Here is a 22,392-nt window from a genome sequence, read left to right as displayed (position 1 = left end):
TTAATTAAAGATTCAGATGTATAAACCTATTGATAGATTTTGCAGTCTTAAAGGGACAAATTCTTACCACTGGGTTAGGTCTGGGGAAAGGTCACTTAACTGAAAAACTTTATAACTTCAAAAGCAAAATATTACATTTATTCATATCATGGATTGACCCTTTCCAAAGCTTAACTATTCAACCTTTTTGCACATGAAGTGAATGAACACCGTGATTTTAGAGAACTCATGTTAGGTCAGTGAAAGGAGTGAGAGAATTAACAAATTTGATCCCTCATGGACTCAGAAAATCTCCCAGATAAGCTACTGATACATTTTCTTAATTGCGTTATTAAAATATAACATTAAAAAAATCTCTTCACTGTACTGTCCTTCTGTTTTGGTTCTTCTATTTAGTTATTTCGGTTTGAGAGTGTTGCTGTTGATGGTATTTTTCGTGGTTTAGACATAGCTAAAAGACTTAATTGCAAAGTTGAATTCCTCTATATACTTTTATACGTTTTATATAATCAGCAGAAACCAAAGTCTTGGTCCATGGTCACAGAGCATTCTGTGGTTGTTGCTTTGAGGGTATTTTTTCCCTTATGAAGTTTTTTATTATTCAGAAATAAAAGAAGTTAGCAGTCAGACTCGATGTTTAGCAATTGAGATAGAGTAGTTATAAGCCTCTCTTTATTTTATAGGCCAAGGAGGTAGAGCAGGCATTTCTGCAGTGTTGAATCTGTTTGTTAAGGGGAGAATTGTAAACTAAATATTTGTTTAATACCTATAGCCTACCAGTAACTGTACTATATAGATTACATCCACTAAACGTTATAACAGCTTTTATACCTATTTTCTTAATTATTGTAGAAGCAATGAAAATACAGCATCAGTTTTACACCAAGATCACTATCTTGATTCATCTTGGAGAACTGAGAATGGCCTTATTGTAAGTATTTTATGAAAATATCAAATGCATTAGCTGTTTTCTCTTTGCTCCAGAGTTAATTTCTTCATGTAGCAGTTGTTTATTGAGTAGTTACTGTGTGCTGGACACTAGTCCAGGTTTGGAGAATGCACCTAGCCCAAGTGTATAATCAAGATAGACATGAGCCTGTTTTCAAGGATTTTATCATCTAAAGGGAAGCTGGGTGATATACAAGTATACTAACTAATTAGATTTTAAAAGAAATAAACAAGATATTGACTGAGAATACCAGGGTCAAGTTTCAGTGAGGGAAATTCTGAGAAAATGAATTTAAGTTGAAAAGTAGTGGATAGAAAGGGTAGATAATGTGCAAAGTTCTGGGGGGGTAAATTCTAAGCAGTAGTAATAGCAAGTGCAAAACTGGTTGAAAGCCAGTGTCAAGAATATAGTGAGTAAAGGGGGAATGGCAGCATGTCACAAGGTTGGAGAGCCAGACCAGGATGCATTATTCTAAAGGGCTTAAATTTTATTGTAAGTGAACTGAGAAATAATTGAAATATTTCATACAGATTGTGTGCAGGGGAAAATGAATATTTCATATAGATTTATATGGGGGAGGGAATGAATCTTTATACCAATTTTGGGAACTGTAGTGAAGATCAGATTGGAGGGAAGAAAGAGTGGAATTAATCTTGAAATGGTTATGATAATGAAATCAAGATTTGAAGATGATGAGTTGGTCTGAACAGAACAGATTCAAGTGAATAGATTTAAATTATATTTTGAAGGTAGAATTGTTCAGGAGATTGGATAGGGGTTGAGGGAACAGGTAAGAATCCACAATTATTGATGGGTTTGTAGATGGGCTAGTAGAGTAACTCTTACCAAGTTAGGAATGCAGGGGAAGAAGGAGGTAAAGACGTGTATTGGTGAGTTCTTTTTTGAACATACTAAGTTGAGAAGCCAATTAAATATCCAAGAGGAAATCTTGAGTAGGCGATTAAATATAATGATCTAGAGCAGCAGTCCTCAGACTTTTTGGCTTCAGAAACTGGTTTTGTAGAAGACAGTTTTTCCATGGATGGGGCTGCAGGGGTTGGAAATGGTTATGAGATGATTGAAGCACATTACATTTATTGTGCACTTGTATTTCTTTATTCCTATTATTACATTGGAATATGTAATAACATACAACTCTCCATAATGAAGTATTTGCTCCTACTCCCCCAGCACTGACATCACTGCCTCACTTCCACCTCAGATCATTAGGCATTAGATTCTCAAAAGGAACATGCAATCTAGATCTCTTGCATGTGCAGTTCACAATAGGGTTTGTGCTTCTATGGGAATCTGTTGCCTCCACTGATCTGACAGGAAGCAGAGCTGAGGCGGGAATGTGAGTGATGGAGAGTGGCTATAGCGATGAAGCTGCACTCACTTGTCCCCACTCACCAGCTGTGCAGCCCAGTTCCTAACAGGCCATGAACTGGTACTGGTCCAAGGCCCAGTGGTTGAGGACCCCTGGTCTAGAACTTGCAGATATGAGCTGAACATTTTAAAACTTTGAGAGTTGAAAATGAGTATGATCATCCCAAGAGTTGTGGCTAAGGAATAAAAGAGAATTATATTGAGTTATCAGAAAAGTCATGATGCATTTTTACATAGAAAAACAGAAAAATATGTCTTGACTTTTTCAACAAGCCAATAGTAAGTTCTGAAAATAGATTAAGTATCTTGCAAAATGCAAGATATCTAATAAATAATTCCTTGTGCATGAAACTGTTTTATGCTTCATAATGGGTAGAAACATGAACCTTGAAATCCAACAGACTTGAGAGTAGGGTCTTTCTCCTCCTTTAAAATGCTATCAGTGCTATGGTTTCATCTGTGAGGTATTTATGCCTATCATATTTTGTAGTTGTCAGAAAAGTCATGATGCATTTTTGCATTAAAAAAATAGAAAAATATGTCATAACTTTTCTGACAACCTAGTATGTTGGGTATAATGTTATGATGTCTGTATAATCAGTAAGTGGTAACTTATTTGTAATCATCATATCATTAAGTATTTTTATTTAGCAAATCATAGAATAGCAAAAAGCAGTAAATAAAAAGAAATATATTTTTCTCTTTTTTAATAGCCGTGGACTCTGGATAACACTATCAGCGAAGAGAACAGAGCTGTCATTGAGAAAATGTTGTTGGAAGAAGAGTATCCTTTAATGATCATGAGGAAAGTAAAGGTTTCAGGGTTAAAAACCTCTGAATTCAGGGCTGGATGGTGGTGTAATGGTAAAGCATAATGCTCTGTGAAGCAAACGCACATGGGAACATTCCTGGTTTAAAATACATGTAATTATATCATGGATTGGGCCCTCCAGAACTTAAACTTCTTTGCACATGAAGTATTCATGGAGAGAGAGAGTGAAATTGAGATCCCAGGGGAGATGCCAACTCCTCAATCCTTCTCTTCTATTAGTCTCTTGGGATTTTGGATGCACATACACGTGCCTCTTGTGTTTTTCAAACTGCCAGGTCTGGGACTTGAACCACATGGTCAGCCTTGTGGGATCCAGCATCTTAACTAACTCCATGCCTCCTGCTGTCCACTCATCAGCTTTTTTACTGCTGAGTTGTCTTCCGACTCTTCATGATATCTGAATATTGAGTAAAAATTAAAGAACATGTAAGTCAGAACCTTTAACCAGGTTTTCATTTTCAAAATTATGTAAGATAAAACCTAGAGATGTTAATCTTTCCAAAGACATAGAATTAGATGTGAAAATTCTTCTCACTTCTTACTCTACTAGTTTATAGGTATTATGGGGGAGGAATCTAAGTAAAATAATCAGAAAATACACACTATATGATGCAGATTTTATTTTTCCCCTTCAGAAGTTTTGGAGCGAGCCTAATCCATGATTCGTCCACTGGCTTCTTATTTCTTTTATTTCTGTGTGATGCTGGTGATTTAGCTTCTTGGGGACTTAATTTTCTTACATGTAACTTGAGAAAATTGAAGAAAATGGTTTCTGATGTTACAAGTTCAAATATTGCTAGTAATAGTCTAATAAGTTTGTGTTTTTCCCCCTCTTTTTAAGTTTTTGCCACTGGGTGCAAGTGCTCACCAGAGAGGAGAGAGATGGAGAGAGACAGTGAGAAGGAAAGTGAGAAATCACCCCCAGGGGACATGGCCATACCACAATCCCTTCTCTGTTCTCCTCCTGGGATTTTGGGCATGAGTACACATGCACTCAGTGTGATTTTCAAGCCTCCAGGTCTGGGACTCTAACCATAGTCATCCATGTGAAAGTCCAGCACCGTAACCACTGTACACCTGCTGGACCCAGTACTGGTTTTATTTTTTAATTAGATGAATTTCTTGGATTTCTATCTACTTTTGCAGTCAGAATTTCTTTTTTACCTCTGTTCCTAGTTATTGTTATGTTGGTTTTAGACTAGTGTCTCTATACCTTTAATTTTCATAGGTTATAATCATTTTAAACTTTCTTATTCTCTAATTCTTCTAAAACATTGCAGTTATAGCCTACATCATTGCTTTTCAATGAGAGTCACATATATTATAATTTAAAATTTTCCGGTAGCTTCATTTAAAGCTAACACAGGAGAATCAACTTTAATAATATTTTATTTAACCCAGTATTTAAAATATTGCCATTTTAATAAACTATTAATGAGATATTTTACATTCTTTGTTTTGTACTAAGTCTTTGAAATTCAATGTATAGTTTATACTTAAAGTACATCTCAGTTTGTATTAGCTATGTTTAAGTTCTCCAAAGTCATGCATGTGGCTATTGTCCCCTGTATTTATCAGTAAGTTGTAGACTAATGAACACTTCCATATTTGGAAATGAAAATAATGAGAATAATAGTTACACATAAGCATTTAGAGGACAAGGATAATATTTTCTTATATCTTTTTCTTTTTTATGCAGACGGTATGTGATGGGGATGTGAATGGAGAGAAAAAATACCTTCCTAACAATGCCTAGTCACACCACAGTCCTTTTTCCTCTAGTTATCCATTTCTCAGGATCCTGGGCATATATCATGTGCCCTGCATATATTTCAAGGCTATGGGGCATGAACTCAAAAGCTGTTTGGCTGTGGTTTCTGGCTTCCCCTGCCCAGTACCTAACTACCATGTTTTACATTTTTGTCCTCGGCACCTGGTACCCAGCATAGTGCCTGACATATGGTATAGTCAATAAATATTAGTTAAGACTATTTGAGACTAACAGTATTGCAGTAGGCTAGTTTCAAAAACTTTGAAAGGGAGACTCCATGGTAGGTTTGATTCAGGCGTTATTTTCATTTGGGTAGACAAGAAACTTGAACTCCTTTCTGTTATCTTAGAAATGTAGAAATAAGTATTCCCAGTAATATTGAGGATATATCTTCTCTTAACCACTTATAATATAGAAGATACAAGAATCTATCCTTTATGTGGCATGCATTTTGTATAAGTGCTATGTCATTGTATGATTTCACATGTAATTAACCTATATAACTACCCAATGAGACAATTATTTTTTTTAGAGAGGTTTTTGCTATAGGGCTCGTGTGCTCGCCAGAGAGACAGAGAGACAGAAAGCGAGAAATCACCTCCCAGGGGGGCTGGCCACGCCGCAGTCCCTTCCCCTCCGTTCTCCTCTCGGGATTTTGGGCACGCACGCACACGCGCCCGGTGTGAGTTTTAAGCCACCATGTCCGGGACACGAACCGCAGTTGACTACATGGGAGTCCAGCAACATAGCCATTACACTAACTGCTGGTCCCAGATGAGACAGTTTTATTGTAATTTTTGCAGACCTTGAAAGAGCGTGACTTTCATAAATCTGAGAGTGCCTATATGTCGTGTAAAAATTATGACTTTAATAATTGCTCAAAAATTTTCTTAATAATTACACAGATACTATTTATCTAAAAAACCACTTCCAGAAAAATTCTGGCTTGACCAAAAAGAAGATGATAAAAAATACATGAAGAGGTAAAATCAATTTATAATACTTTTAAAAGTCTGAATTGCATTTTTAGAAACTTCACAAGCTTCCTTATTTTCTTTTTTCATGTGGTGAAGTCTGCAGAAAACAACAAAAATCATGTATGTATTTATGCTTTATATTTTTAAAATCTTTTTTGATTAATTAAAACTTGTGGGAAAACTTTTTAAAAATTTCAGTTCACTGCCCTCCTGACTTTGGATTATAGAAAAACATAAATATAAAAAATGTTTTTTGGGGTCCAGCAGGTGGCATGGTGGTTGGGCTGTTGGACTCTGACATGGGTGGCCATGGTTCAAGTTATGGACCTGGTGGCTTGCTTTCTCACTTTCCTTCTCTCTCTCTCTGTCTCTCTCTGGTCAAATTAAAATAATAATAATAAAATTAAATAAATAGCTTTTCAAAACAAGTTTTTTTTGTATAGATGTTAGAATGCCACAAGTATAATTTTATGACATTATTTTTTTTGCCATAATTTCTTTTATGGCTCAGAATAGAGTTTTATCAGATTATAGAAAAGATGGTTTCCTGGAGGTTTATGGGAAAATTTTAAGATGCTCCTAGGAATTGACTTGATTTCTATTGTTCTTTCAATTGATTTTCAGTTATTTTCAACAAAACTTTAATTTGGATTTGTGGCTTTCAAAAATTATTTAGAGAAATTAACTTTTATAGGTATCCTTTTCTTATAGTTGAAAAAAATTTACCTTATTTAGCATTTATAAACTTACAAATTTATGATCTCTTAAGGATAAATTTATGTATTTGCAATTTTTCAAGAACTGAATTTTGAGGCAGCTATTGGCTTTTCTATTGGCTGTATGAACAATGACAAAAACAGAATGGAAATACTAATGGCTTGCCTAAACTAGTGCACTTCATCACTTTTATTTTTAATTTCTTAATATAGTGAATTTTAAAATCAATAAATGATCTTTCTGGCTTAATACATACATGTGTTTAAACAGAAGCACCAGAGATAGTTATTTGAACTCTTACATGCATTTTAGGATTTGGAAGCTTGCTGCTTTTGTATTCAGTCTAAGAAAGTCTATTTGTTACCACGTTGACTTCCTTTGATGTTTTTTAGTGTGATCCTCACTCAGACTTGAGGATTATGTCTTTTGGGGCTCTTATCATCATCCGGAGCTAGAGATTGGTGATAGGATAAATCCCCCCTCCCCCCCATGTAGAGGCTGCATCCTTCTTTTAAACAAAAAAAAAAAAACATCAACTCAAAGTATTGAACTTAGCCCATGGCTATCTATAACCTTTAGCTGCATAAATATGGAATGTTCCATTTCAGAAAATTTTTTTGCAATTCCTTTTTTTCCCCTCAGGATACACTCTCCTACAAAACCAGCCAGTTACTCAGTAAAGTGGACGGTAGAAGAAAAAGAGCTGTTTGAACAAGGGCTGGTAAATAGAGCAATTTTTAATTTATAGTAAAATAACTCTAGAAGCAAGTGTGTGATACAGTTGTAAGGTTAAATTAATTTGTAGAGACTGGCATTTTCTTTTTAATTATAGTCGTAATACTTTTAGTTTTCCTATTGAGTAATGATGTTTGTAGTGTAGTATAATGGAACTCCTTTTAACTTTCATCTAAGGTATTAAAATACTAAATAGATTTGGATTATATTTTGGATGCTTTTCACACTTTTTTCTTTTAGTATTCATAAAATCCAGGAAACTGAGCTATGCTGTATCTATAACCCAACTACCTGGATTAACAGGCAAACTTATTTAGTTGTCTGATGTTTTCTCTCCAAAAAACAAACAAACCGTTTGTGTATTTTGATAGTGGGTGAATAGTTAAGTTCTTTCTTATTCAGATATTTGGGATTGTGTACACAGTCTAATCATTTCAGTAGCTATAATTGAAGACCAGAATCATTTCTTTTGCATGGATGTTTCACTGAGTTCTATTTAAGTGTCCACAAATTACATAATGGAAAAAAATATTATTTGCCGGTTTCTAATTCTGAAAATATTTCTTAATATGAAAAAAAATTCAGGTTTTTGTTTTGTTTTGTTTTAACATTGAAAGTAGATTATATTAGTTCCTTTAAGGGTATATGTTACTAATATTGTACTGTTAATGTTGAAATTATATATATGTTCCATATATAGGATATAACATTTTTGTAAGATTCATGAGTATTAACTGAAATATTGTTAACATTTCTACAGATGATGACAAATAAAACCTTTTTTTTCCTAGTTAGTCATCCCTGATATGTCTGTACTTTGTGATATTTTTATTTAAACATACAAACTATTTCAACATTTTTATCTTTTGAGTTTTAACCTATACAGCAGATGATGTTTTTTTTTATATTGGTATTTCAGTATATTGTATGAGTATTATCTATATAACCTAATTATAGTCGATTAGTCATCAGTATTTAAGATTGCTGGCAACTTTGGTGTTTTGGCCCTTATCAAAGACTAGATATGGGGACCAGCAGATGGTGTAGCAATAATGTCACTGGACTCCCACATGGCCAACTATGGTTCAAGTCCTGGACCCGGTGACCTAAAACTCACACTGGGCGCTTATGCATGCATGCCTAAGATCCTGGGAAGAGAAGGGACTGCGATGTAGCCATCCCCCTCTGGGGATATTTTTTCCTCACTTGCCCTCTCACTGCCTTCTCTGTGTCTCCAGTGAGCACATATGCCCTATAGTAAAACTCTCTTAAAAAAAAAAAAAAAAGACTACCTATGTATATATGCTTACATATGCAAATGGACTGTGAATTTAAGGTTCACAATTAGGTTATTATTTTTCATATTGGTCGTAGTTATAGGGATTACGTTTGCATGGTTTAAAATTCAAAAGGTACCTAAAGTTAAAGAGTGTTAAGTCTCCTCTCTCCTGTCTTAGCCTTCAGTTTTCTCCCTGAGATAACCAATGTTATCTCTTCTTCGTGTATCCTTCCAGAAGTGTTTGTCTATATATACATGAATATATGTTTGTTTATTTAGAAAGATGTAGATATTTATCTAAGTTAAGAGATATTTTAAATTTATAATGTTTTACCACACAAAAAAAAAAACAGAATTATATTTTGTAATCCCAGTCTTGTTGTTTGTTTGTTTTCTGTGTTTCAGTTTTTGCTATAGGGCATGTACACCTGAGAGAGACATAAAGAGAAAGGGAGGAGGAGAGTGAGAAATCACCCCCTGGGGGATGGCCATACCACAGTCCCCTATCCATTCTCCTTATGGTTTGTTTTTTTTTGTTTTTTTTGTTTGTTTGTTTGTGTGTTTGTTTTTGAGAAGGTTTTGCTATAGGGCGCGTGTGCTCGCCAGAAAGGCAGAGAGAGACAGAGAGACAGAAAACGAGAAATCACCCCGCAGTGGGGCTGGCCATGCCGCAGTCCCTTCTCTATTCTCCTCTCGGGATCTTGGGCACACATGCACACGTGCCCGGTGTGAGTTTAAGTCACCGAGTCCAGGACTCGAACCGCTGTCAACTACATGGAAGTCCAGCGACATAGCCCTTATGCTAACTGCTGGTCCCTCCTCATGGGATTTTGAGCATGCATGCACATATGCCCAACATAATTTTCAAGCCACTAGATCCTGGACTTGAGCCAAGCAGTCAGCCATGTGGGACCTAGCTGCCTTAATTACCATGCCACCTGTTGGGCCCAATCCCAGCCTTGTCAACCCGTTGATATGCTCCGTGTACAGGCTGAATTCTTTCTGACTTAAGAGGAGGGTATTAAGTGGTATAAAATGATAAAGGAAGATTTTTTTCCTTTTCTTGCGCATAGTACTATTCCTTCATTCCCTTTTGAAGTTGGTGAGTGTTTACCTTTGGAGTCAATTCATTTTGATATCTCTGTAGAGTAAAATAAAAGGATCTGGTATAGGACATAACATTATAAAATATGAAATCTGGGTAAAAAATGTTGAAATTAATGCAAAACATTTAGTTGCTTCTCTTTTAGGCACTCATTTCTTGTAAAAAAATTATCTTAGATTTGGAACATCATAATATACGTTATAAATTCATACAGTTAAGTAATAGAAATAATTGATTTTGCTTTCTCCCTTTCTCTCTGTGTTGCTGGTGGTCACACATCCCTACTAGCTAAGAAAGAAAAAGAGAAAGGGAGAAACAAAGAGCGAGAGAAAGGAAGAAAGAAAGAAAGAAAGCTAAGAGAGAAAAAAAGAACAAATTGATCTTCCTTTAGATAGATACAAAGAAAAAATAACAAAATGAATTTCTCAGTCATTTTGGTCAGTTTTCAGGTGTTCCAAGTACCAAAAGAAAAATGTACACTTTGAGTTTTAAGAGCATAGTCACTTCATAATGTGCTTTAGAAAATAAATAGGAATGAGTTGTTCTTTTAGTTTTGATTATTATTGTAGCAGTAACTTGGAATGTTAATAAGTAAGTTAATGAAGAGCCATTTTTTTTTTCATTTGATAACACAGGCTAAATTTGGCCGAAGGTGGACCAAAATTGCAAAGCTGATTGGAAGTCGCACAGTTTTACAAGTGAAGAGTTACGCTAGACAGTACTTTAAAAATAAGGTAAGTAGGATATAAATACCTTAGTTAATAATAAAAAAAAATTAGTAAGCATAAATAGTTTTTTAAATTCATTCATTAAAGTCTTATTGCTAAAAGTTTTTATAGAGAAATTATTTTATACTTATAAAATACTATACATCTGTTTACCTTTAAAAACTAAAGAGCATTTCAGCTTTGAATGTTGCTATTAAATAGGTAGGTATCATATTAGTCCACTTAATTTCATATAGTTAAATAGAATGACAAATAATTATTGCTCAAAAACATCCTGTAAAGCAAATAGTATTCCAGTGAGAAAACCTTGGAGGTCTTATCTTACTGTAAATGATCCTTTCTTTTTTCTTTTCTTTTTTTTTTTTTAAGAGAGATTTTTGTTAGAGAACCTGTGCGCTTGCAGGGAGACAGAGACAGAGAGACAGAAAGTGAGAAATCACCCCTGGAGGGGGATGGCCACGCTGCAAACCCTTCTCCATTCGCCTCTCAGGATTTGGGGCATGTATTTACATGTGCCTGGCAAGTTTTAAAATCACTCGGTCCAGGGCTCAAACAGAAGCCAGCTAAGTGGGAGTCCAGCAATGTAACCATTATACCATCTGCTGGTCCTGATCTTTTATTTTTAAAATATTTGTAGTAGGGAAACTTTTAAAAATTATTAGACCTTAGGCCAGCATTGGCATGGTGGCTAAGGCATTAGACTCCAACATGCCAACTGCAGTTCAAGTCCCAGTCCTGGCAGCTTGCTTTCTCACTTTCCCTTTCTCTCTGTTTCTCTTGAAAATGCATGTGCTCTATAGTCAATTAAATAATAATGATAAATAAATTTTTTTAAAAAAATTAGTCATTAACAAATATGCTAACCTAATTCTGAAATCTGTTTAATAGCAATGACATTTTTACAATTGTAATGAAATATTGTCTGGGGGCTAGCAGGTAGCATAGTGGTTAAGGCACTGAACATGTCAGTTTGAGTCCTGAACCTGGTCAGTTGAGAATTGTGCCAGGTACATGTGTGCATGTACCTAAAATCTAAGGAGGAGAATAGAGAAGGGATTACAACATGACCATCTCCCCTAGAGGATGATTTTTTACTTGCCTTCTCACTGTCTCTTTCTCTGGTGAGCACACATGCCCTATGGCAAAAACCTTTATAAAAATAAAAAGAAGAAAAATATTGCCTGCAAATTGTTGTACGTTACAAGGTTCAGAAAGGTATGGTTATGGTCTAGTTCCTTGATCTTTGAAGTAACTTATGGTATCTTCAGTTGTGTATCTTTGATACTTAAATTTTTAAAATATGAACTCTAGAAATATAAATATACAAAATTTAAAAGTGTTTTAAAGTGAAATTTGATGTTTTCTTTTAATGTAAATCACAGGTTCTACCCTTTATACAAGATTTGTCCAATTTAGTGTTGACTGTGCATAAGTGATAAATAATGAACTGGATTCATCATTTACCAGTGCTTCCTCTTTTAACTGAATCTAAGCATTTTTCAAGGCAGTTTACCAAGATTGAGGTATTAAGGGGACGAGCAGATGGCATAATGGCTACATTGCTAGACAACCATGTAGTTGACCACGATTGGAACCCCAGACTCGGTGACTTAAACTCATGCTGGGCTTGTGCGCGTGTGTGCCCAAGATCCCAAGAGGAGAATGGAAGAGAAGGGGTTGCAGTGTGGCCATCCCCCGGGAGGTGATTTCTTGCTTTCTGTCTCTCTCTGGCTTTCTGGTGAGCACATGTGCCTTATAGCAAAAACTTCTCCAAAAAAAGACCAAGGTATTAAGGAACAGAATAAAAATATTGTTATTCTTATCCCTGTGTGTCACAAACTGTAGCATGTGGTTTATCACTCTCCAGCAACCACATGTGCCCTATAGCAAATTTGAAAAAAGACAGACCGACCCTGAGATAATCTGGGACAGTCCCATATTGGTCCAGTTGTGTTACCATGGCCACCATATAGCCCTTGTAAATAATCTTTTTTTTTATTATTATTTTTAAATTTTTACGGGTTTTTGCTATGGGTATGTGCCCTCACTGTAGAGAAGACAGAGACAGTAAGGGGGAAAGTGAGAAATCACCCTCCCCCCCAGGGGGAATGGCAGTGCCACAGTCTCTTCTCCATTCTCTTGAAATTTTAGGCATGCGCACACACACACACACACACACACAGTGTGATTTTCAAGCCACCAGGTCTGAGACTCAAACTGTGATTCACCATGTGGGAGTATAGCAATGTAACCACTACACCATCTGCTGGCCCCTCAGCAGATTTTAATGTGCAGGCAAGATGGAGAACTCTACCACACAGAGTTTGAGCGGCAGCTACTTCATAGAGAGCACCATGGCAGAGAAAGGAAGATTTTTTTCCTTTTCTTGCGCATAGTACTATTCCTTCATTCCCTTTTGAAGTTGGTGAGTGTTTACCTTTGGAGTCAATTCATTTTGATATCTCTGTAGAGTAAAATAAAAGGATCTGGTATAGGACATAACATTATAAAATATGAAATCTGGGTAAAAAATGTTGAAATTAATGCAAAACATTTAGTTGCTTCTCTTTTAGGCACTCATTTCTTGTAAAAAAATTATCTTAGATTTGGAACATCATAATATACGTTATAAATTCATACAGTTAAGTAATAGAAATAATTGATTTTGCTTTCTCCCTTTCTCTCTGTGTTGCTGGTGGTCACACATCCCTACTAGCTAAGAAAGAAAAAGAGAAAGGGAGAAACAAAGAGCGAGAGAAAGGAAGAAAGAAAGAAAGAAAGCTAAGAGAGAAAAAAAGAACAAATTGATCTTCCTTTAGATAGATACAAAGAAAAAATAACAAAATGAATTTCTCAGTCATTTTGGTCAGTTTTCAGGTGTTCCAAGTACCAAAAGAAAAATGTACACTTTGAGTTTTAAGAGCATAGTCACTTCATAATGTGCTTTAGAAAATAAATAGGAATGAGTTGTTCTTTTAGTTTTGATTATTATTGTAGCAGTAACTTGGAATGTTAATAAGTAAGTTAATGAAGAGCCTTTTTTTTTTTCATTTGATAACACAGGCTAAATTTGGCCGAAGGTGGACCAAAATTGCAAAGCTGATTGGAAGTCGCACAGTTTTACAAGTGAAGAGTTACGCTAGACAGTACTTTAAAAATAAGGTAAGTAGGATATAAATACCTTAGTTAATAATAAAAAAAAATTAGTAAGCATAAATAGTTTTTTAAATTCATTCATTAAAGTCTTATTGCTAAAAGTTTTTATAGAGAAATTATTTTATACTTATAAAATACTATACATCTGTTTACCTTTAAAAACTAAAGAGCATTTCAGCTTTGAATGTTGCTATTAAATAGGTAGGTATCATATTAGTCCACTTAATTTCATATAGTTAAATAGAATGACAAATAATTATTGCTCAAAAACATCCTGTAAAGCAAATAGTATTCCAGTGAGAAAACCTTGGAGGTCTTATCTTACTGTAAATGATCCTTTCTTTTTTCTTTCCTGTGCGCTTGCAGGGAGACAGAGACAGAGAGACAGAAAGTGAGAAATCACCCCTGGAGGGGGATGGCCACGCTGCAAAACCCTTCTCCATTCGCCTCTCAGGATTTGGGGCATGTATTTACATGTGCCTGGCAAGTTTTAAAATCACTCGGTCCAGGGCTCAAACAGAAGCCAGCTAAGTGGGAGTCCAGCAATGTAACCATTATACCATCTGCTGGTCCTGATCTTTTATTTTTAAAATATTTGTAGTAGGGAAACTTTTAAAAATTATTAGACCTTAGGCCAGCATTGGCATGGTGGCTAAGGCATTAGACTCCAACATGCCAACTGCAGTTCAAGTCCCAGTCCTGGCAGCTTGCTTTCTCACTTTCCCTTTCTCTCTGTTTCTCTTGAAAATGCATGTGCTCTATAGTCAATTAAATAATAATGATAAATAAATTTTTTTAAAAAAATTAGTCATTAACAAATATGCTAACCTAATTCTGAAATCTGTTTAATAGCAATGACATTTTTACAATTGTAATGAAATATTGTCTGGGGGCTAGCAGGTAGCATAGTGGTTAAGGCACTGAACATGTCAGTTTGAGTCCTGAACCTGGTCAGTTGAGAATTGTGCCAGGTACATGTGTGCATGTACCTAAAATCTAAGGAGGAGAATAGAGAAGGGATTACAACATGACCATCTCCCCTAGAGGATGATTTTTTACTTGCCTTCTCACTGTCTCTTTCTCTGGTGAGCACACATGCCCTATGGCAAAAACCTTTATAAAAATAAAAAGAAGAAAAATATTGCCTGCAAATTGTTGTACGTTACAAGGTTCAGAAAGGTATGGTTATGGTCTAGTTCCTTGATCTTTGAAGTAACTTATGGTATCTTCAGTTGTGTATCTTTGATACTTAAATTTTTAAAATATGAACTCTAGAAATATAAATATACAAAATTTAAAAGTGTTTTAAAGTGAAATTTGATGTTTTCTTTTAATGTAAATCACAGGTTCTACCCTTTATACAAGATTTGTCCAATTTAGTGTTGACTGTGCATAAGTGATAAATAATGAACTGGATTCATCATTTACCAGTGCTTCCTCTTTTAACTGAATCTAAGCATTTTTCAAGGCAGTTTACCAAGATTGAGGTATTAAGGGGACGAGCAGATGGCATAATGGCTACATTGCTAGACAACCATGTAGTTGACCACGATTGGAACCCCAGACTCGGTGACTTAAACTCATGCTGGGCTTGTGCGCGTGTGTGCCCAAGATCCCAAGAGGAGAATGGAAGAGAAGGGGTTGCAGTGTGGCCATCCCCCGGGAGGTGATTTCTTGCTTTCTGTCTCTCTCTGGCTTTCTGGTGAGCACATGTGCCTTATAGCAAAAACTTCTCCAAAAAAAGACCAAGGTATTAAGGAACAGAATAAAAATATTGTTATTCTTATCCCTGTGTGTCACAAACTGTAGCATGTGGTTTATCACTCTCCAGCAACCACATGTGCCCTATAGCAAATTTGAAAAAAGACAGACCGACCCTGAGATAATCTGGGACAGTCCCATATTGGTCCAGTTGTGTTACCATGGCCACCATATAGCCCTTGTAAATAATCTTTTTTTTTATTATTATTTTTAAATTTTTACGGGTTTTTGCTATGGGTATGTGCCCTCACTGTAGAGAAGACAGAGACAGTAAGGGGGAAAGTGAGAAATCACCCTCCCCCCCAGGGGGAATGGCAGTGCCACAGTCTCTTCTCCATTCTCTTGAAATTTTAGGCATGCGCACACACACACACACACACACACAGTGTGATTTTCAAGCCACCAGGTCTGAGACTCAAACTGTGATTCACCATGTGGGAGTATAGCAATGTAACCACTACACCATCTGCTGGCTTCCTAAATAATCTGTTTCTGAGGGCTGTCATATCCCTTCATAGGTATGTCAGTCATTTCAAGATTTTTAAAAAAAAACTTAGATTTTATTTTGTCACATTTACTCATTGACTTTTATTATTTTTTGTTATATTACCAGTTATTTATGCCCATAATAACATACACAGAAGATAATTTCATGCCTTAATATATAAAGTCTATAATATTGGAGCTGCACTAAATGAACCTATAGAAAAAAAAAAGCAGTTTACTTCTGCTGTCCATTTATTTAAGTAAAAGATTGTTTTTATTTATGTGAGATTCCTGTAAATAAAAGATTTTAGTATTATAAGAAACGATTAGCAGTGGTATCAACTGCCTAAGAAATAAACCTTTATTCTAAGAAATAAACCATATATTAGTGCCTTATAGAACACCTTAGTATGATAGTTATTGGCTCATTCTCTATTGTTGATCTGACCCAGCCCCCTACTTTAAACTTAATGTTGAAAAATTAGTAGTAGTTTTATATAGGTTAGAATTATTTGCTTAGCAAAAAAAAATCACCAGACCATAAATGAGTTATATTTATGGAAATTTAAAATGTTCATCTTTTACATTTCAAATGGAGTTGTAAACTGTTTAAAGAAAAGCATAATTAAAATGTAATGTACCATTAACATTCAGGTACTCAGTTCACTAGTGTTGTACTTATCATAGTTTTCATGCCAGTAATTAAATTTTAAGATTCTAATATTATGGAGATTGTTTCTGATTTTTTTTTTTTTAATAAGGTAAAATGGAGCCCAGAGAAAGAAACACCGAATCAGAAGAACTGCAGTGATCTTCAGATTAAAAATGAAGTTAAAGGGACAAAGGCATGGACACCATCATGTCTAAGAGGACGTGCTGATCCCAACTTAAATGCAGTAAAAATTGAAAAATTATCTGATGATGAAGAAGTAGATATCACAGATGAGATGGATGAATCAACTTCTCATAAACCTCAGAAGTTTAGTGGTGGTCAGTCTTTAGACATTCCTAATAGCAAAATGTGTGAAGCTGGTCAAGGAGAATTCATTGCTTCTGACAACCAAGTGGATCCCTTTTCAAAATCTTCTGTAGAATATCTTCAGAATATAAAGCAAAATGAAATGGAAACTATTTCGCGCTCGGAAATCACATTATGGACTGAAAAACACAGCAACAGTGACAAGAAATCAGTTGAATTAAATGATCAGGAATGTAATAACTTGATTAAAAACTGTAACATACATGATGGAAATAGAATAGTTGATAATGCCAGGCAGTTGCCTTCTCCAGAACCTTGTGAAAGTCAGAACGATTTGAGTGATAATGATATGCTTTTTCACTCTTCTTGCCAAATGGTAGAGGAAAGCCATGAAGAAGAAGAGCTTAAGCCACCAGAACAAGAAGTAGAAATAGATAGAAACGTCATTCAAGAAGAAGAAAAACAAGCAATTCCTGAATTTTTTGAAGGGCGCCAAGCTAAAACACCAGAACGCTATTTGAAAATTAGAAATTACATTTTGGATCAGTGGTAAGAAAGTATTTTAACTAGGCTGTGCAGAATTTAGAATTTTGCTAGCGATCCAGAGAGCTTTCACATGCATTATCATTTTAGTAGAACAATATTTAAAATTTCTCTTAGTGAAACTTTTTTGAAGTTTGTTTTCCACATGGTTGGTAAACATCCTATTGCCAGAATGTTTGGGCCTGGAGGAAATAAAAAGGGATAGATGATTGTTTTAAGAAGTAAGCCTGGCTGGCCTTATGGCCTAATATTTAAGGGAACTTGTTCCCTCATGGCCAACCAAGGTATGAATCCTGGTCCTGGTGGCTTGAACAACATGCCAGGCACATGTATGTGTATGCCCCCAGCCCTAACAGGATGGAGAAACAGAAGGAATTTGGCATGATCGTGTTCCCGTAAGTGTAGGGGTGGGGAGAGGTGTCTCTCTCTCTCTCTCTCTCTCTCTCTCTCTCTGCGAGCACATGCACTTTTTGGCAGTTCAAACAAACAAATAAAAAGAAATAACCTCTTGGAACAATATTGGCAAGATATAGCTAGAGACCACTACTACTATTCAGAAAGGGAAGGGTTTACATTCAGTATAAACAAAAGTTTGGTGACAGGAATAGTGTTATTAATTGTGGCTAGATTGTAGTAACTGTTCTCCTAAAGCTTTTAACTTTAAACTTATGGTATAAGGTGCTAATAATTTCTTCATTCAAGCTTCATCGGAATACAGGAATTTTCTGATGTTTATTCTCTTAAATTGTCAGTTTTTTTATTTGAACTATTTAATGAGTAGTGGGGGCAAACCAAAAAATTTCCTACCATGTTAACCCAAATACTCTAAGTAATTTGAATTTTTCTTAATGGCTTATCTAAGCCATCATTAAATATTCATAATTGCTACTAGTGTTTTAGGAACTATCAAACTGTATAGGGTCATCTTTGTAGAGTCTTCCACTTGCTTGAATAGGAATTCTGCTATGTTCCTTGTTTTTCTCTTCCCTTACTTTTCTCTCCTGTTGCATTAAAGGTCTTTCTATTCTGTTACAATACCTTTCTGCAATAACCTAGGGTGGTTACCAGAGAAAACATACTTGCTAAATCAATAGTCTTTTTACCCATACAATATTGTGGCTTTTAAATCACTATTTAGGCTAGCCAATGGTATGGTAAGTAGGTAGAACAGCTGGATCCCCACAGCCGACTAAGTAATTCAACTTCTGTCTCCATCCAGTGGCTTGAGAAACATGCTAGCTACTTGTGCGTGAATGTATGCCCAAAATCCTGACAGGAAGGAGAAATGGAGAAGGGATAATGGCATGATCATTCCTTCTGGGAAGGTGCTTTCTCTGTCTCCCTCCTTCTATCTTTTCTTCTGCAGGGGAAAAAGAAAAAGGGTTGCTATATTCTAAAAGAAGGATTTATTTTTGTCTACATTCCATCATTGCATATCTCTATAGCACAAAATATGATTTTTTCAGAATATGCATGTAGTACGTGACAATTAAATCGAGGATATTACCATATATTGGGTTGGAAAAGTCATGGCATGTTTTTCTATGCAAAAATGCGTCACGACTTTACTGACGACCCAATACATCATTTTCAACAGAGAATCTTACATTCGCTTGTGTTAAGTGTTTTTTTCCCTTTTTCCTCCCACGTACCCTCTATAATCCATGCCCCTCCTATGGGTTCTGGTACCTATATTCACCTATATTCATCCTCCTTACTATCATATCTTCAAATATTTCCATTTCTGCCATAAGAGTGTAGACATTCAGTGTATATTGAGTGGGGGTATATAGTATGTATCCTTCAGAGTCTGATTTACTTCAGTTAGCATTAAGTCTTCTATATTCGACCACTTTGAATCAAATGACAGGGTCTTATTGTTCCTTATGGCTGGTAGTATTCCATGGTATATATGTGCCACATTTTTTTCAATCTAGTCTTCAGTTCTTAGGCACATAGTTTGGTTCTGTATCTTAGTGATTATGAATAATGCTGCAATAGACATGGATATCCAGGTGTTTCTCCAACTGAGTATTTTCTTATCCTTTGGGTAAATACCTAGGATTACTAGGTCATATGGTAGTTCTTTTTGTAGGTTTTTAAGGGACCTCCATATTGTTTTTCAAAATCATTGTACTAATTTATATCTCTACCAGTAGTGTAGGAGGGTTCCCTTTTGACCACAGCCTCATCAGCACTTGTCTTATTTTTTTTTTCTATAGCCATTCTAACAGGTTAAAGGGTATCATTGTGGTTTTAATTGGAATTTCCCTTATGATAAGAGATAGTGTACATTTTTTCATATGCATTTTGTTAATCTTCCTCGGAAAGTTCAGCTCACTTAACCGTTTTTAAAATTGAATTATTCATTTTTTGCAGGTTAGCTGCTTGAATTCCCTGTATATTTTGGTTATCAATCTCTTGTCTGAAGCATAATTTGCAATTATTTTCTCCCATTCTGAGGGTTGTCTCTTTGCTCTGATTGTAGTTTCCTTTGCTGTGTAGAAGCTTTTTAGCTTGATGTAATTCACTTGTCTGTTTTTGGGATTGCCTGTGCCTTAGGAGACTTATTGAAGAAATTTTTGCAACTCCAATGTCTAAAAGAGTTTCCTAAGTTTCAGTGATCTTGCAAATTGTTGAGGTGCTAAAAGCACAACTTTTGGATAAGGAAGCCATTATAATGAATACTTTAAAAGGAACAACTCCTGACCTTTACATAATGTTTTATAGTTTACACACAGCTCTCCTATGCTATCTCACCTAATTCCTCACAACAGTCCTGTGAGATAGGCAGATATTATTCCTGTTAGAGAATAATTCTGAGATCAAGAAAGGTTTAGCGATCTTTCTTTAATTATATAACCAGCTACTTGATACATAAAGGGCTTTAGTGTAAATCTTAACTCTCTAAGTCACTCCTGTTATTTAACATTGCCTAGTTCATACAATTTAAAAAGACTATTTAAATTAGATCTGCTTTGGTATGTAATTTCATTTTTGGAAATTAGGGAATGAACAGCCAAGGACTTGAAAATACTAGTAACTAAAAAATGTTTGTATGAATGATTGGTGTTTACTTAGTGTTATTTTAAACAGATTCCATTAGTTACTATAAAGTTTGGATTCTAAATAAGGCAGAATAATTCTTATAAGTATTACAAATTTTATGGCAACAGTTTCCTAATCAGTTCATGAAACTGATTAGCTATTGCTGTTTAAGTATGGTGATTTAATATGGTGAAAGCAAAAAGAAACCTTTTAAATGGGAACTCAAATCTGTTCTCTTACAAAAGTAGAAGAGAGAATAGTTAGAGACTAGGGGTGGTATCAGAAAAAAAATAGAGGAGTGGGCCAACAGGTGGGACAGAGGTTAAGTGAGGCAGATCCCACATGGCCTACTGTATGATTTGAGTCCCAGACCCAGGTCCATGTGTGCATGTTCCCATAATTCTGAGAGAAAGAAGGAGAAGGAGTTATGGTTTGGCCATCCCCCCCTAGATGGCAGTTTCTCATTTTTCCCCTCTTATCTTTGTCTCTCTCAGGAAAGAGCTTGCATCTTATAGCAAACTTAAAGAGAGTTAAGTTTTAAAAGTACAAACAGATTGGGAACCAGCAGTTAGCGTAATGGCTATGTCGCTGGACTCCCACGTAGTCAACCGTGGTTTGTGTCCCGGACCCGGTGGCTTAAAAAAAACTCACGCCGGGCGCGTGTGCGTGCGTGCCCAAGATCCCGAGAGGAGAATGGAGGAGAAGGGATTGCGGCGTGACCATCCCCCCTGGGGGGTGATTTCTCGCTTTCTGTCTCTATGTCTCTCTCTGTCTGTCTGGCGAGCGCACGCGCCCTACAGTGAAAATCTTTCAAAAAAAAAAAAAAAGTACAAACAGATTTATTTGTAGATAAAAGATCTCTTTTTTCCTTTAGATACTTTTTTAGTTGACTCCCTGTTTAGGGAAATATTTTTATTAAACTAGTTACTAGTACCATTATTCATTGCCTACCAAATGCTATGCATTGTGTTTAAATCATCTTTAGTCCTCTCAGTAAGTTTGTCCTTATTTTACAGATAAGAAAAATGAGATTCACAGAGAAAAGGAATGTGTTCTAAATCATACTGGGTAAAAGTATTTTCATAGTCTTCAGTCTTAGCTCATTAGAGTTGAACTTTGAATAGCATGGCTTTTGAACTCTGGGTCCACTCAAGCTGGCAATTTTTTCAATAAATATATTGAAAAATGCAATGCAATACTATAAGTTATTTTTTCTTATTTAAGATTTTCTTAATATTTTTGTTTTCTCTATCTTACTTTAAGAACACAGTATGTATATAATACATATAGCATATAAAAAATGTGTTACTCAGTAATTTATGTTATCAGTAAGGCTTCTTGTCAACAGTAGGCCATAAGTAGTTAAGTTTTGGGGAAGTCAGATGTTGTATGTGGGGCCAACAGATGGCGTAGCAGTTAAGTCACTGGACTCCCACATGGCCGAACGTGTTTCTAGTCTTGGACCCAGTGCCTTGAAAATCACACCTGCTGTATTTGCATGTGTGCCCAAGATCCTGGGAGGATCCTGGGAAGAAAATGGAGGAGAATGGGTTGTAGTGTGGCCATCCACTCTGGGGGTGATTTCTCATTTTCCCTCTCACTGTCTTTGTCTCTCTCCCCAGTGAGCACATGGGATGAAGGCAAGAACTAAAAAAAAAAAAAAAAAAAAAAAAAGTTGTATGTGTTTTTTTTACTTCCAGGTGTCAGCGCCCCCAACCCCCCATGCTGTTTAAGGGTCAAGTATATTTTCACACTTCCATTTCAGGGCATTGACCCTATTTTTTTTTTTCTTTTTTTTAATTCGCTATAGCACATGAGAGAAACAGAATGAGAAAGAGAGAAGCACCACCTGGCCGGAGGCCACATTGCAATCCCTGCTCCATTTTCTCAGGATTTGGGGCACGCACACATGTGCACATGCCTGACATGTTTCTCAA

General features: G+C 35.7%; 1 protein-coding gene across 6 annotated transcripts in view; it reads left to right on the top strand.

Annotated features, from left to right (window-relative positions):
* MYSM1 (Myb like, SWIRM and MPN domains 1) overlaps window positions 1-22,392 on the top strand; it is a 50,350-nt gene that overhangs the window by 3,073 nt on the left and 24,885 nt on the right. For 4 of the 6 annotated variants that reach the window (XM_027774368.1, XM_027774365.1, XM_027774366.1 and 1 more), the window contains exons 2-8: window positions 853-931; window positions 3,052-3,122; window positions 5,847-5,924; window positions 6,015-6,038; window positions 7,278-7,356; window positions 10,390-10,488; window positions 16,647-17,413. In XM_027774368.1, coding sequence (XP_027630169.1) covers window positions 853-931; window positions 3,052-3,122; window positions 5,847-5,924; window positions 6,015-6,038; window positions 7,278-7,356; window positions 10,390-10,488; window positions 16,647-17,413 — 1,197 coding nt within the window. Of the gene's footprint in view, window positions 1-852; window positions 932-3,051; window positions 3,123-5,846; window positions 5,925-6,014; window positions 6,039-7,277; window positions 7,357-10,389; window positions 10,489-13,285; window positions 13,645-16,646; window positions 17,414-22,392 lie in introns of those variants that run through there. The other 2 variants (XM_027774367.1, XM_006154912.3) reach the window with 2 other exon arrangements.

This window comes from Tupaia chinensis, unplaced genomic scaffold, assembly GCF_000334495.1.
Source record: "Tupaia chinensis unplaced genomic scaffold, TupChi_1.0 Scaffold000425_1, whole genome shotgun sequence".
Classification (NCBI taxonomy): domain Eukaryota; kingdom Metazoa; phylum Chordata; class Mammalia; order Scandentia; family Tupaiidae; genus Tupaia; species Tupaia belangeri.
The sequence above is the reverse complement of the archived record's forward strand: the minus strand, read 5'-3'. Positions and strand labels throughout refer to the sequence as shown.